At 34.4% G+C, this 13,550-nt stretch overlaps 1 protein-coding gene across 1 annotated transcript in view; it reads right to left on the bottom strand.

Annotated features, from left to right (window-relative positions):
• The window catches only part of LOC137627605 (uncharacterized), a 195,966-nt gene that overhangs the window by 155,517 nt on the left and 26,899 nt on the right, over positions 1-13,550 (bottom strand). The window contains 1 exon segment of the mRNA XM_068358688.1: positions 5,266-6,509. Coding sequence (XP_068214789.1) covers positions 5,266-6,213 — 948 coding nt within the window. The 5' untranslated portion in view covers positions 6,214-6,509.

Genomic DNA, 13,550 nt, shown 5'->3' with positions numbered 1-13,550 from the left:
GCTGAGTTACAACCAGAGTGGCAAACCAAGGGCTCCAACAAGGAAAATAACCAAGTGAGGAAAGGAAATAAGAAAACAGATAGAATAGTGTACCTGAGTATACCCTGAAGCTAGAGAACTCGAACCCAAGACAGTGCAAAACCATGCTAAAGAGGCTATGGCATTACCCAAGATAGGAGAACAATGGTTTGATTTTGGAGTGTCCTTCTCCTTGAAGAGTTATTTACCATAGTTATTTACCTCTCAACAATTACAGTGCAGAAGTTAACACTTTGAGTGAGGAATTTTTTTTTCGATTATCTTTGTGTTGTCAGGTGTATGAAGAAAAAGCTGAATGTGTAAAGAATATGACAGACTGTTCGGTTTATGTGAACGCAAAAAGAAAAATGAGCCGTAACCAGAGAGGGATTCAATGTAATATTATCTGGCCAGTCAAAGGAACCAAGGTATGACAGAAATATGTCCTAAAATACATTTTCCTTCATACATCAGTCTCAAGATAACCATTAAGAGGTGTCCAGCCTACAGATCGGACTTCATGCTATATAAATGAACTAATAAAAGGATATTTAAGTTTATATTCTCTGCTAATGTGCATAAATACACATACACACATACATATATATATATATATATATATATATATATATATAATATATGATATATATATATACACATATATCATGTGTGTATATATATACATAAATATACATATATATACATATAAATATACATACATATATATGTATGCACATACATTATATATATATATATATATATATATATATATATATATATATATATATATATATATATATATACACAATCTTTCTCACTGTTATCCTTACATTAAGGAGTCGGTTGCATAATGCGCCCTCTCTAATGCCTTCTATCAAATGCACCCTCCACCACCAAACCTTTTCTCTCAATATCATCCTTCACCTTATCTCACCATCTAATTTTCTGCCCCCCCCCCCCCTCTTGATTTTCTTCTAACAGGTTCCTCCCCAACCACCATCCATCCTCAACACGCGCCCACACCATTTTAGCGGGGACACACTTATCATCTCTGTAATGTATACTACGCTGCCATTCTTCTCATTTCATCATGTTCCAATCTTCAACCAGCGATATCCCCATAATCCACCTCAGCACTCTCATCTCTGTTCACTCAAGCTTTGCTTCCTCTATTCGTCTTAACGCCCAAGTTTACGATCCAAACACTAACACTGGTCTTATTACTGTGCTATACATCTCGACTATGAGCTCGACTGGCATATTCTTATCACATACCACTCCTGCTACCTCCCTCTACTTCGCCCCATATATATATATATATATATATATATATATATATATATATATATATATATATATATATATATATATATATATATATATATATATATATATATATATATATATATATATATATATATGCAGCAAATGGTCAATCATAAGCATCAACTCTGATAAAAAAAAAAAAATATCATCATAAACATGATTCTTACTCTATGGTGCCCATAGAAGCAGGCGGCCAACCTAGAAGTATATGAAAAATCAACATCTGTTCCTGAAAAGTTTCCAAACAAAAAATAAATACACAAACGGCTCCATCAAAGACCTCTATAATAACAATGACATAAACGGCATCAATTGAATTATTAAAAATATAAACATAAAACACGATCGTAGGACAATCTCAATCAGAATTTACCCACCATTCCAGACAAAAAAAAATAATAGGGTTGCACGATTGCATTTCACTCAAAAAGCAACGTCGTGTCCCGTATTGTCCGGAACGCCAAGTGAAACACGAGCCACCAGCTCCTTGTATAACCGGGACGGAGAAAGTTGTAAACCAGTGATTGTCTGTGTCTATGAACAGCAGGTCTTCATATTCCTGGGGCCGAAGTGGCAACCGCCATTCTCCATTCATTCGTGTGTTCAATGCGTAGTCATTGACCAGAGAAAAAAAAAGTCAATTCTGTAATTCGATTTCAGTCATTCAGTGGAGTGGTTGGGCTTTAATGGTTGTTTATTAGGTTTATACATTCGGCTATATAGCCCAGTGTTTTTTTTATGTTGGGGTTGGTATTGATATTCTGCCTTTCTATTACTGTTATTGGTACCATCACAACAGTTATTATCGTCATTATTGTCATATGTACCATCATAGCTTATATCGTGATTATGATTACCTTAGGTCATTATTACATCTAATTTTCTAAAACTCTCAACAATATGAATTTAAAGAGTGACTACGGTCGACTTCCTTATTCATCATTCAATACAACATTATTTTAAGCTTACATTTTAGGTTATAATTGTTATTTTTTAAACTTAAATTTTCGTGAATCAAAACCACATCTATGACTTTTAATGGCTTGTCGATGTTGTGATAATTTCATAAATATATCAATACAGTCAAATCAGTTTTGAAATTTTATTTCAAATATTACATATATCATCAAAAGAATCTTACCCTTTAAAGGAGTTATATAATTTGTTAGCCTTACTGTCCCCGGAAATTCTATTAGGGTAAGGATGATGGCCTAACGCCCTTCTTGAAAATAGACGCAAAGCAATTCATTAGTGTATATATATATATATATATATATATATATATATATATATATATATATATATATATATATATATAGTATATATATAATAACAACAACAATGATAATAATAATAATCATTATTATTATCATTACTATCATTATTAGCATTATCATAAAATTCTATATTTGTAAACAAGAAAACCGTATGATGATTTCAACATTTACAGAAACAAATAGATTTGACGATTATTGTACAAAATTAAAGGGTAGATGTTCAAAAGACAAATAAAATAAACGGCAAAAATTCAGGAGTTCACATTTTTACTATCCAATGCAGACATTAGAAGAATATACATAGTTCGCTACGATACATAACAGAGAGAGAGAGAGAGAGAGAGAGAGAGAGAGAGAGAGAGAGAGAGAGAGAGAGAGAGAGAGAGAGAGAGAGACATTAGATCTCTTAAATATTCCTGGAACTGCCATCATTAAAACTTACCGCATATTCGCCTCGATGCCAATTTAAACATAATCTTTGGAGTTGTTGTTGCAACATTTCAGCTGTTTCTATCCTGTCTTTTCTTGATTGGCTGTCATTAAAAAAACCTCTAAAACAGTTATTTCTTTATTGAATAAGGATATTTTCAGTTCTTGTGAATCACCTAAAACGTATAATGAGTTGCCCATTCATCTCTCTCTCTCTCTCTCTCTCTCTCTCTCTCTCTCTCTCTCTCCATGTTATTCGTCGATATAAAAACTACTGTATTGTAAATCCTCATACGCATGTGAACAACAATACTTTGTATGGCTGAGGGTATCTCATATTTAACCACCATAACAACGACAACAATAGGAGGAAGTGCTACGGTTCGTGTAACTATTCACATTTCATTGTACTCTTAGATGCTCATATAATTCGTCACACATGCATGGGTGCTAAAATAAACTTACGCTTGGGTTTTTTCTTTTTTGTTTGAAAATAACCCCAATTTTAAGTTATACCATTTACAATCAATCACGTGTGCATTTTTATTGAACATTTTGACAAACTTTTGTGCATAATGGAACACTCCCAGTTCTTCTATTTGGCAATAGCTAAGTTTTTCTTATGTAGCCTATAGCTTACAGAGAGAGAGAGAGAGAGAGAGAGAGAGAGAGAGAGAGAGAGAGAGAGAGAGAGAGAGAGAGAGAAACTAAAGCTGTGCAAATACTGCAGCTTGGGAATGACTATTTTATCATCATCATCACTATCATCTCATACGCCTATTGACGCAAAGGGCTTCTGTTAGATTTCGCCAGTCGTCTCTATCTTGAGCTTTTAAATCAATACCTCTCCATTCGTAATTTCCTATTTCACTATTATATCATGCAACCAAAATATATAATGAGAAAAAGTAAGCATCGAACGAGGTGTGTATTTCACGACCATAATAGTTTTCTTTCCGGCACGGTTCCCAGAGTAGACCACCGCTTTTGAAAAATTCGCAGCATCAAAATGCCACTTAACAAGCCCGTCAGAGATGCAAATCAAAGAAATGGTGATTACCTTAGTTACACCCACTTTTCAGCCTTTCGCTCCCAAGTACCTGCTTTATTTCTTCGATTTGCCATCCAGCCTCTCTAACTGCTAGTTCTAGTGCAGAGGCTGCGTTTTCTACTAAGTTTACCTTTAGATCTTTATACTTGGTCTAATTTACTTTCCGAATCTCTATGTTGCTGTCAACACAATCTTAATCTCCTCTCTTCACCATCCTACTAAGATACTAAATAATCTTCTTCTTTCTCTACAACCTTGTGCCTATAAGGGGTCACTGTAAAGGTACTAAATAACCTACAGTTGATGTTCTAATATAAGGTCACCAATCCTTTACTTCATAAATAAAATTATCAGTCAATAAACTGCCGTGGAAAGTCTTTCAAATGAATTCTATTTGAACAGTAATCAAGCAGCGATCCTAGATTAAAGCTATAGATGTTGATGTATTTGTTTACCAACTGTAGGAATATACACAGAATCTAACACTGTAAGTTCAACTTGTGTTTTGCAAACTCATTTCCAAAGATTGTAAATTATGTAATCATTTTCCTTTCCTTTTACATATTCAGTCATAGGTTCTATCGACATCAATCACTTAGTTTGTTTTACTCCCTAATTTTATCCTTTGTTTTATTTTATTTATTTTTTTTTTTTTTGGTCGTTTTCGAATGATCTAAGAAGATGACAATAGTAAAGATTTATATTGACCATTTTTTCTTGCACGCCAAATTAGGCCTTTAGCAGTGGGTTGAGATATCCCTTCAACTTATTCATTTCCTTTAGAAAAGGCTGAATGTATACAATTTTCCAATATATTAGTAAACAATCTTACACAGAAAACAATATTTAAGTTCAAAACCGCTTAGAATATAACTGCCGTTGGATTTATTCAGAAACATATTCATTTTCTTCTTCGAACACAGCCAACTACTGTCATTGCCAAACATGCAAGTGTTTGAAGAATCAGTGTAGAACTCCAATTAAGTTACATTTACAAAGAGGCATATTGATCTTATTTTCTAAAAAGATTTTCAAGAAATCCCCCCAAAAGTCACAAACTGGGAAAAATCATGACAACGACAATCTAAGATCTAAAAAAAAAGTTCATATTAAGTAAATAGATAATTAATTAACCTTACTGACATATAATTTGTTTCTACTCACCATGTAAGGGAAGTGGTTGACGATGAAGCATAAAGCCGCCACAGCTACCGTAGTTCCCCAGCGGAAGTCCGAAGCGGGCGTACGATTCAAGTTGCTGTTTCTCTTCACGGCCATGCCTTTCTGGCCTCTGGCAGGGAGAGCAGGAGGGGGGCGATGGGGAGGTGGTGGAGGGAGCAGATCCGAGGTAGAGGAAGCCGGTTGCATGGCACTGTGCACAGCCCCGTGGGCGGATGAGGAGTTTGACGAAGTAGTGGATGCAGATGAGGCGGCCGCATGGAGCGAATTTCCGGGTCGAGCTGTGCTAGACGACGAAGCGGAAGAACCGGTGGTTGTGATGGGTGCGATATCTGAATGGGCGGCCGATGGTTCCCAGCACCCACGTCCAGCTTGCACCACGCCCGCACTAATTCCGCCTACCACAACTAGGATGCCATAAATGCTCAAAATGAAGATGGATAAGCGCTCATGCAAGGAGTGAGGCAGAAAACTACAATTTTCAAAATTGTTTGGTGTCGCTGATTTTGGGGCTAAGATGGACGCCACTCCCACGAGAGCAGCAATGATGGCTAAAACAGCCAGATGATATCGGATCTGATGCCGCCGAACGCTAAACCGATACTTGTATGGCCACTGGCTTGTGAGGGCCCTGTCTACCAACAAGGACGCCACAGTGGCAGCCTGCAGAGTCCGGGTAGAGCTGAGACTCCAAATGAAGGTACCACAAGCTGCCGATGATTCTGGTCTCATGAGACTGAGAAGAGCGTAAGCAAAAACCTGCAGTGCCATGAGGAGTTCTTGCACGAACACCGCCAGCAGGAACAGGTCTACAGATCGCCAGTGCCTCCTATAGGAGATGAAAACACCCAGCACCCAGGCACACATTAGGAAGATCAGAGGCGCTGCCGCCGACAGCCCGATCCAGCTGTAAGTTAGCGCTCCCATAATCATGGTGGCGACTGGACATTTGATCCGATTAGCATCGGGTGATTACCAGTGATAAAAGAAGGGTCAACGTGAGATCACCATAAGTCTTACTCTGACTTTGCTCAACATTACGCCGCTGGCCATCTTAGTACACCTGTCATGTTATTTGCTGTCACTTGGTTCCTTGCGTAATTATCACACGGGCCATATTTTCAGAGCAATGTTCGTTAAATAAGTGGCACCTATCACTATATAAGGTTTATTACACTACGTCGAGATATCCACAAACTTCTGATTTGATCGATGATACGTAAATCAACCTGGAAAGAAAAAAAAAACTTTAATTAATATTCAATATCAAACCATTAGAGTATAAAAAAGTTTATCGAGGTACAAGTCACAATAATATATAAAAATAAATATGAACACCTACACACATACATACACACATATATATTATATATATGTATATATATATATATATATATATATATATATATATATATATATATATATATATATATATATATATATATATATATATATATATATATATATATATATATATATATATATATATATATATATATATATATATATATATATATATCCTGGCAGTAAAAGCTGATAGTAAGAAGGTTTAATAGAATAATAATGATAATATCAAGCAGTAGTGCGTATATTCTTAATTATGATTGTAAGAAGGTCGAAGGTCGTAATATTTCGGCATCCTGTTTGTTGCATATTATTGTCTATTCAATTATACACAACTAATTTAAAATTGTAGGTGTGATTCTTGATAGCAAAATTACTTCCGAGAAACACAGCTAGCCCTTTTTTTTATTGAAATGCATAAAAATTATAATATTCGAGATGTCTTATAATTTTTTATGATTAATCTATCCTAAAGACATTTTTCAATTCTTTCATTACCTCCGCCAACGACGATGGAAGGAGGATATGTTTTCACCCCTGTTTGTGTTTGCTTGTGTGTGCGGGTTTGTTTGTGAACAGCTTCCAGGCCACAATTTTAATCATAGAGTATTAAAACTTTCCGGTAATAACTGTTATGCAAAAACTGGAAATGATTAAATTTTGGAAGGTCAAGGTCAAGGTCAAAGTTCAAGGTCACAGTCAAGAAAAATATCCAATCCACTTAACCAGCCATAAGTTTGGACATCGTTATTACAGGGACTTCAAACTTGGTTCGCATTTGAGTTTCAAAATTACGTCAATGAATATATGTTAAGGTCAAAGGTCAAGGGCAAGCAACGGGTCAAGAAATAAGCTGTCACGGGAGAGGTCTGCGCTCTACTGAGTGTCCCTCTAGTTCTCCCATGTTTTGAGCATTGATCTCCATTCTGGCAATCAGCTGCCGACTCCTATCTTAATTTGTTGGGTGAAAAATGATGGTCTATTAAATTTCTTACCCCTGATCTGAATACAGTAATAGTGTTTGGCACCGTCGTTCAATAAGTTTTTTAATGCATGTTGCATGCATTTTTTTCATAATTCTCACCATCCTTTGCATTCAGATCTTCCTAGACTATATCAAACAGTACGTAGTATTAAGTATGTAGTCAATTCTAAAAGTATTATTTTCTCCGTCATAAGGCTTTATACTACACACAATATGATAGAAATTCTATTCATACTGAATCAGATTGTGGAATGCTTCCTAGTCTGGTAGCTGAATCGGTGGACTTCGGAAATTCAATCTTGTTGAAAATGCTTTTCTGTTAAACAGTTGATAGATTTTATAATCTTTTATCATCTCTCAATTATAGTTCATTTGTCACTTCTCTATTTCCTTTCCACAATAGACTGATTCCCCATTGAAGACCATGGTCTTTTAGCATTCTGTTCTTCTAATTAGCTTTTAATCTGGAACACTAATATTTGTGGAATCAAGCACCTAAATTAACACACACACCTTGAGAGTTTGCTCTTTCGATAGAACTCGTTAGCCACCTATGAATTCATGATGAGAAACATTTTCAAGACGGATGCCATTGAATATACAGAAATCTTGCATTCTGCAATAAATCTGGCTTGTCATATATGAATGATCTTGGTGTCAAACCATACATTTTGCACTATGTAAAAAGTGCCCCTATCATAGACACCATTAGTCCAATATATTACTGGATGCACATGTAGGAAGCAAGCCTATACTTGTTTATCACATATTGCCTTGCTGCCTGAATGAGTATGCTGGCGTGGTTCTAAACCACGTATCTTCAGCTGCACAGTGCCGTGCAGGTCAGACCAAAACAGTAGCATTTGTATCCACTGCAATATTCTCATTTGCATCCACACTTGGTCAGCTGCTAGCAACTCTCTGCAAGGGGTGGGAGCTCTTTCCAAACGATCTGCCACAGATCTTCTCTCTTGGTCCACCCCCAGCAGATAGACATATAAGCTCTCCTAAACACCCCATCCTTAGCTCACAAGGATGGTGAGGCTTCAGCGCCTGAAAGAACTAACGAGTTTGAGCGGGATTCGAACCCTAGTCTGGCCACCACAAAATGTGAACAGCTAGGCTTTGCTGTAAAATCCTCTCAGGAAGTTAACCAGTTTGAGGGAATTTTGACTTCCCTTGTCACCCTCTATCTCATCCTTCGTCCTCGCTTTAATGTAGTTTCAGCTTTCAGATTAGGCGGCCGGTAAACATCAAACACAATGTATGTTCTCTTGAACTGGGTAGAGTATGGTTCTATTGTATGCAAGACATCAAGCATTGCGTACTCTTCGAACGTCTTTGAACGCCTTGGGGGCAGACTATTCACCAATGCTACACTATCGATGAAGATGGAACTTATTAAACAGCATTTGGGACTCAAAATAATAATTTAGGTAGGCTAAATAATTACTTGGCTGCTGCATAAACCCATGCTGAGTTTTGAGCTTCACAGCAACAGTGCCATTCAGTGTGCCCTGATTGAACATTGACATCTGCACTGTTGATATAAAAAATAAAAACGTTTTTGTACAAGTCTTTGCTATTCTGTAGCAAAATGCAAGGTTTCTGTATATTCAATGGCGTCCTTCTTATAAAAATAGCTGCCGTCTTGATTTTTTTAGGTGGGCAACGGGTTTTATCAAGAGAAAAATTTCCAAGGACAATGTTTGTCAATTTTGAGTCTTGTTTCCAGAAATTAAAGATTTTCCTGAAAATTTGCTGTTTGCTCCAATGTAGCTGGTAATAATAATAATGATAATAATAATAATAATAATAATAATAATAATAATAATCTCCCCTATATAATAAAGAGCAAAAGTCTGGCTTATACAAAAATTTATATATATATATATATATATATATATATATATATATATGTATATATATATGGATATATATATATATATATATATATATATATGGATATATATATATGTATATGTATATGTATATGTATATATATATATATATATATATATATATATATATATATATTATATATATATATATATATATATATATATATACATATATAGGTAGTATGTTGGTCAGGGCACCAGCCACCCGTTGATATTACCGCTAGAGTTATGGGGTCATTTGACTGGCTAAACAGTACTACATTGAACCCTTCTCTCTGGATACGGTTCACTTACCCTTTGCCTACACAAACACCGAACAGTCTGGCCTATTCTCTACAGTTTCTCCTCTGTCCTCATACACTTGGCAACACTGAGATTACCAAACAATTCTTCTTCACCCAAGGAGTTAACTACTGCATTGTAATTGTTCAGTGGTTAATTTCCTCTCGGTAAGGTTAGAAGAAACTTCAAGGAGAAACACACTCCAAAATCAAAACATTGTTATCTAGTCTTGGGTAGTGCCATAGCCTCTGTACCATGGTCTTACACTATCTTGGGTTAGAGATCTCTTGCTTGAGGGTACACTCGGGCACACTATTCTATTTAATTTCTCTTATTCTTGTTTTGTTAAAGCTTTTATAGTTTATATAAGAAATATTCAAGTTGTTTGGCTTATAGCATCCTGTTTTTCCAACTAGGGTTATAGCGTAGCATATTATAATAATAATAATAATAATAATAATAATAATAATAATAATAATAATAATATATTTATACATATATATACACATATATACATACGAATATATATATATATATATATATATACATACATATATATATATATATATATATATATATATATATATATATATATATATATATATATATATATATATATATATATATTCCGGTCACGCTCACCCTGGTGAGCGGGGGTACCCCGAAAGGAAAGGGGAATGAGGTGAGAAGGGTTGAATTTGTGTATGAAAATCTGTCTTAAATATTTAACCGCCATTTTTGTCAGGTCAAGTACAATAATGATGATGATGATGATGATGATGATAATAATAATAATAATAATAATAATAATAATAATAATAATAATAATAATAATAATAATAAACTACCAACCTCCAACGTCATATCAATAAGTAATACCTGGGGTGGGTTTTTTTTTCTATTTTGGATATTGTCATCACTAGTCACAGTATTTTAATATTGATAATCACTGATAAATAGTCTTGTTTTTTATCTGATATCCGTCAGCGGACCGAACTTCTTCCACAATAATAACAACATTAAATGATCGAAAACCCGAAAAAGGCCACAAAATGTCAGAAATTAATGTAAATATATATATATATATATATATATATATATATATATATATATATATATATATATATATATATATATATATATATATATATATATATATATATATATATATATATATATATAGCCCCAGTACTAGTAATTTCAATCAACGAAAACGTTAACACACCACATTGTGAAGCGGGGTTAGTTGGGTTAAATGCTTACATGATTTCATGCTTAAACAGAATGACTTATGCTATAGCCAGGGATTTTATTTTATGTTAGCGTCTATGCCTAAAACTTTCGCTATCTTGAGGTAAACCTCAGGAAAAACGAACCCGGGATGAGAGAGAGAGAGAGAGAGAGAGAGAGAGAGATAGAGGAGGGGGGGGGGAGGCTGGACTAACTTCATTCTAGTGGTCAACGGAGACATGAAGACGAGAATCAGGAGATGGGACGTTTGTGGCCAGGTGGGGATTCAGCAAGAGACGTCCTCAACCACATTTCATTCATGGCGGTTCAAGCGGTGTACGACAACAAAAGGAGAGAAATTTTCATGCGGAAAATAAATTCTTCCCGTCGTAAACGACTTCATTTGGACGTCATTAAAGAAGTGTAAACAGAGGCGGGAGAAATCCCGTCCACCTAATCTATATTCTATGACAGTTCAGTGGCATTCAAGAAGACATAAGAACTAATTTTCAAGTAATTCTTATTAATTACTAAATATGCCATGAATCTGATGTTGAAAAGTATGTCACCGTCTGAAATGAAAACAATTTATTCACAGCGAACTTTATTATTACTGCTTATTTAAACTGTACTTCCATATTTAGAAAACTATTCTGAATCTTAAAAGGTAAAAGACAACAAAAGTACACTTCTTGTATAGAAAACAAAGTAAAGAAAAAAAAAGTACATAGCTTGAGCTAACATTTTGTCTGCCCAAATCCTTCATATTGCCACAACTATTCTTGCACCATTAGACAGAGATGAAATCATCCAAAACTATTTGCATTAACACACAAATTAAGGAAATGAGGGAAAATAACAGTAGGCAAAAACACAAAAAACAAAAAAATGATAAAGGTATCGGTATCACGGCAGATAATCCAGTCAATTAGAAAAGTGTAACGCAACTCGCAATCTTTTAAACTTATATAAATCTAACTCTTATTTCCCAAGCAATAGAATTATACGACTTATTTTTTTCAATAGATAGTACAGTAAATCAACAGATGCACCGCTATCCGTACACATAAAATCGGATTTCTTTTATCTATTTAAGCTATAATATATGTATATATCAAAAGCAATTTTATCACCCTATTACACAGCATCTTTTAAGTCCCAAATCACAGAAATTGAGGCGCCCCCCCCCAAAAAAAAAAAAAAATAATAATAGTTTCAAGAATTCAACTATTTTAAGTGTTCTAATATACGATTATATACTGAACTAGCTGCTTGGATTTCTCTTACCGAGGTTGGATGAATTTCATAGTATTTACCGCTGTCAACAACATTCTCTGTACACGCGTGGGAACGCAGTTCACTTTGTCTGTAAGCAACTTTCCCTCTGAGCTACACAAACATTATTCTATGCACTGCATCTACACAGACAATGGAAAGCAAGTTAAATCATAGCAAAGAGTAGATCTAATAACCGTTACTATGTACAAAAGAAAACCGGATGATATCATTAGTTCTGAATTTCTCGAGATCATCAGAAGAGTAGAACATAACCTCACTTTTTTATATTCGATAAAGTGCATTCGCAATCACAGAGTTTTCTCTTACAATATTTAGCCAAGACAATGGAATACGAGGAGAAAGCACAACAAAGAAAACATGGATTAACTATTGAATAACAAAACAATGAATTGGAGACTTATACACTGATGAACAGGGATTAAATCTGAAAAGCTTTGGGCATTACCAAAACAGGAATGAGTGGAGAAACAAACATGAAAATACATTTTTAAAAAAAGAGATGAAAAACAATTCAGAACGAACTTGGATCGATGCGAATAATAAAGAAACAGAAGTGCGACAAAATATTTTTGGTAAATTTCGTGTCATATATTAATCAACCAAAAACATCTTTAGAAAGATTCACGATAAAATTATTTCTAAATAAAAAAAGTTTAAATTTCAATTAAGAAATAACATATACATCTACAGGTTAGGATTTTCCAAATAGTATTTCTAAGATACACACAATTAGTCATAATATGTGTAGATAAAATCATAGAAAATAAAACTTAACAAATAATAATTTATTACTGTAAGAAGTAAAGAAATAAACCTATAGACAAAGAAAGCATACAGCAAATTCAGCGTAAATGATGCAAGGAATTAATTTTTTTCCTTAAGACTCTCTCTCTCTCTCTCTCTCTCTCTCATATATATATATATATATATATATGTATATATATATATATATATATATATATATATATATATATATATATATATATATATATATATATATATATATCAGAGTAAAATCATTTAACCTGCACATCAAAACTTTTACCCTCAAATCTAACTCGGACTTCTCATAAACCAAGACAAAGACACTATATCTCTAAGGAAAAGCGGGCAATACAGCTGAAACGTTGTTAACGAAATTGGATGCCACAAGGCACTTGCATTCAACACATATAACTAATATAGGTTACAGGCCGAAAGGAACCTTCACAGCGACTATAACAAACTGC

Source organism: Palaemon carinicauda, chromosome 2, assembly GCF_036898095.1.
Source record: "Palaemon carinicauda isolate YSFRI2023 chromosome 2, ASM3689809v2, whole genome shotgun sequence".
NCBI classification, from domain to species: domain Eukaryota; kingdom Metazoa; phylum Arthropoda; class Malacostraca; order Decapoda; family Palaemonidae; genus Palaemon; species Palaemon carinicauda.
Note: the sequence above shows the minus strand (reverse complement) of the source record. Positions and strands in the feature narration are given on the sequence as shown.